Source organism: Epinephelus fuscoguttatus, linkage group LG12, assembly GCF_011397635.1.
Source record: "Epinephelus fuscoguttatus linkage group LG12, E.fuscoguttatus.final_Chr_v1".
Lineage (NCBI taxonomy): Eukaryota > Metazoa > Chordata > Actinopteri > Perciformes > Serranidae > Epinephelus > Epinephelus fuscoguttatus.
Window position 1 is genome coordinate 11,599,450 of NC_064763.1, and position 3,272 is coordinate 11,602,721.

The 3,272-nt window shown below is 46.3% G+C and overlaps 1 protein-coding gene across 1 annotated transcript; it reads left to right on the plus strand.

Moving 5' to 3' along the window:
• The first annotated feature begins 568 nt into the window (after window positions 1-568).
• foxi3a (forkhead box I3a) lies at window positions 569-2,668 on the plus strand. Its single transcript, XM_049591861.1, has 2 exons — window positions 569-1,248; window positions 1,792-2,668. The coding sequence occupies exons 1-2, from the start codon at window positions 690-692 to the stop codon at window positions 2,448-2,450; spliced, it is 1,218 nt and encodes a 405-aa protein (XP_049447818.1). The 5' UTR covers window positions 569-689; the 3' UTR covers window positions 2,451-2,668.
• Window positions 2,669-3,272: the final 604 nt, after the last annotated feature.

Below are 3,272 nucleotides of genomic sequence, written 5' to 3' on the forward strand. Positions count from 1 at the left end.
ATTTATTCTGTGTGGATGTTAGAGATAATGATGTTAATATGTGTTTCATGTCTCCACTGGTGACCTCGTCTGAATGGGGTTTAAGAAGAGATAAATGGTAACAAATAAATAGATGTTTTATAGTGTGTGTGTGTGTAAGGAAGGTTGCAGGAGGCGCTCACAGGAGTTTAGACTGTTTGTTTAGAATCAGACTTTCACCAGACGAGACGCTGTAACGTCTGAAACTGTAAGAAGAGGCTCAATCACTCATTTGTCAAGCTGTGTGTGTGTGTGTGTGTGTGTGTGTGTGTGTGTGTGTGTACGTGTGTGGTGGCATACCTCAGCATTAAATCCTGAGGCTCTTATCTGCCTGGGGGGAGGAATTCAACCTGCTCTTATTCAAATCAACTCCCAGCACACACACACACACACATACACACACACACACACACAATTATGCAAGTGAATGCGTGCATGTGTGTGTGTGTAAGAGAGACAGCCCAGTAGCCAATCAGCTCATCCGTGGGCGGGCCACCAGAGTATAAGTTCCTCAGGTGAGCAGCAGCAGGTGTGCAGAGCAGGACAGGTGCAGCCGTGTGTGTCCTCTACAAACACACACACTTTGATAAAAACACACACACAGAAGACAACGTCACCACAGACAGATGTTGTGAAGTGAAGACAGACAGACAGAAAGGAAAAAAACCAGCATGGCATCCTTCATCCCGGAGCAAGGTCTGTCCCCCCCTCTGTGTGGACGCTCTCTCCCCCAGCAGGAGCTTCCATCTCTGGGTCTTGATCCGTCTGACTTCAGCCTGTACAGCCCTCCGGCTCCTCCTGAGCCCAGCCTGTTAGCATCACCATGGCTACCACCCTCCAACAACCACAGAGACCCCTACGTCTGCTTCGACAGCCCAGAGCTGGGCCCCGTCCCCAGGGCCGCGGGTCTCCCACCAGCCTACGGAGGCTTCTTCCCTCATCTCTACGGCCTCCAGAGGCCCCTGCTCTCTAGCAGTCCCTGGTTCTCCCTGTCCTCCACGGAAGACATGCTGCGCCTGGTTCGCCCACCCTACTCTTACTCTGCCCTCATCGCTATGGCGATACAGAGCGCACCAGAGCAGCGGCTGACGCTCAGCCAGATCTACCAGTATGTCTCCAACAACTTCCCCTTCTACAGTCGCAACAAGGCCGGCTGGCAGAACTCCATCCGCCACAACCTGTCGCTCAACGACTGTTTCCAGAAGGTTCCCCGCGATGAGAAAGACCCAGGTGAGCTTTAACTTCCTGTCTACATCACAGGCTTTGATTTCAGTTCATTTCTGCAGAGTTTAAACAATCTATCACAGAATTTAGTCTTCAGTCGAGACTTTTATTTTGGTAACAAACAATAATAACAGGAGTCAAATCGTTTTTTAACAGTGTCTCTAACTAAAACAACCAAAGTTTCACCAAACTCCACACAATCTTTTTATAAAACAAGATGTCTGATGCTGCTGAAGAACAGCTTCTTCTGGTTGTTTCCTGAGCTGGATTGTGATTTTTTTGTGTGAAAACACATCAGAGACACTCAGGGCTTTGCAAGGAGATAAATTAAACTCCAGTTATAACTGATCTGTTTACAAAAAGGAGGATGTTTTAAAAGTAGGGGTTTTTTTAAAGGGAGTTTGGTGCAGTAGAATCTGACGTTACCTCTGACGTCACCTGTAAGCTGTTTCTCTCATGTTCTGATGGAAAGACAACACAAAGTGTTGAGTTGCTGCTTCTTTTCTTTAACCTCCTCCTTCTCCTCCTCTTCCTCCTCCTCCTCTGCAGGTAAAGGAAACTACTGGACTCTGGATCCAAACTGTGAGAAGATGTTTGACAACGGAAACTTTCGCCGCAAGAGGAAGAGGAAGGCGGATAACATAACCACTGGAAAGAAACCCTCCTCTTCCTCCTCCTCTGACTCCTCATCATCAGAGCCCAGCCCAAAAATTCCCAGGAGCGGCAGCACTGAATTCCCTGCTCTCTCTGACGACTCCCCCGGCCTCAGCAGCTTCCTGTGTCACATCCAGGACTCTCTCCTCTCTCCTTTTCCTCCTCCTCATGTCAGCCCCCCCTCAGTGTACACGCAGGTACTGGACCAGGCCTCCCCTCCTCCTCCTCCACCTCCTCCTCAGGGATACTCATACTCACCTGGCGCTGTGGTGCCACAGTGGGACACCTGTAGCTCCTCCTCCTCCCTCCATCACTCCTCTCCCCCTCCTCCTCTCCTCCCCTCCTCCCAGCTGACTCCCCCACACCTCCCCTCCTTTGCTGACCCTCAGCCCGGCTCACCGCCACTCTATGTCAACCTGCAGACGGCACCCTGTTTCCTGCCGGACCTCCAGGAGGCCCAGCAGCTGCAGCAGCTTCAGGCCCAGTGTGGGCCTCTCTTCTCTGGGGGCTTCTCTGATGCTCTGCCCCTTGACTCTCTGGTCCTCCAGCAGTGACACAAACTGACGGTGACGCTTGCAGAGAATGTCTCGTGTTTACACTGAAAACTGATGTGAATCTGATGTTTAATTTTAAAGTTTGTAAAAAAAAAAAATTGTAAAATGTCTCAAGATGAATGTTTGAATGAATTCAAACCAGCCAGAACGCACTGAGCTTGCGGTGTGTGAGTGTTGGAATATTTTTATTTATCTTTTTTTTCTTAAAGTTAAAAAAGGGGGTGAATGTTTTTTATAATGTAAATATCAGCTGAATATTTGTATTTGGAATAAAAAACAAAAATGTCAATTTTGTTTCCATTGTGTCAGATTTACTGACCAAATGTTTTGAAATAACAAACTGAGTTAATTCAGTGAGAAAAAACAAAGTATAATGGATAAAAATGTCTAAATTAGATTTAATGTAAATTTTATAAGGAAGAATTAAACTTAAAATTGAATTTGATCAACAAAGAAACTAAAACAAATTCTTGTTAAACACATCAGGACGTACGGAAGAAAACAGAAAAAGAAGAAAGCTCTAAGTGAAATAAAAATCCAGTTAAGACTCAAGAGTGAAATGTCCAGGTGCTACAGAGCAGGTAGACTTTAAAAAAGACGTTTGTAACAAACATTAGCATTTTCACAAAGTTTTCACATGGTTTTACAGAGATAAAATCAGTGTTAGCTTCTAAAACAGGCTAACAACACTGCTTCATCAGCAGGCTAACTGTTAGCTTCACCAGCAGGCTAACATCAGTGTTAGCTTCTCCAACAGGCTAGCATCACTGTTATCTTCATCAGCAGGCTAACTGTTAGCTTAACCAGCAGGTTAACATCAGT

What these genes read in the sequence shown, in the direction of transcription:
- foxi3a (XM_049591861.1), top strand. Translation starts at nt 690, where the DNA reads ATGGCATCCTTCATCCCGGAGCAAGGTCTGTCCCCCCCTCTGTGTGGA. An exon ending in CCGCGATGAGAAAGACCCAG is followed by an intron (nt 1,249 to 1,791) that starts GTGAGCTTTAAC and finishes CCTCCTCTGCAG; the next exon opens with GTAAAGGAAACTACTGGACT.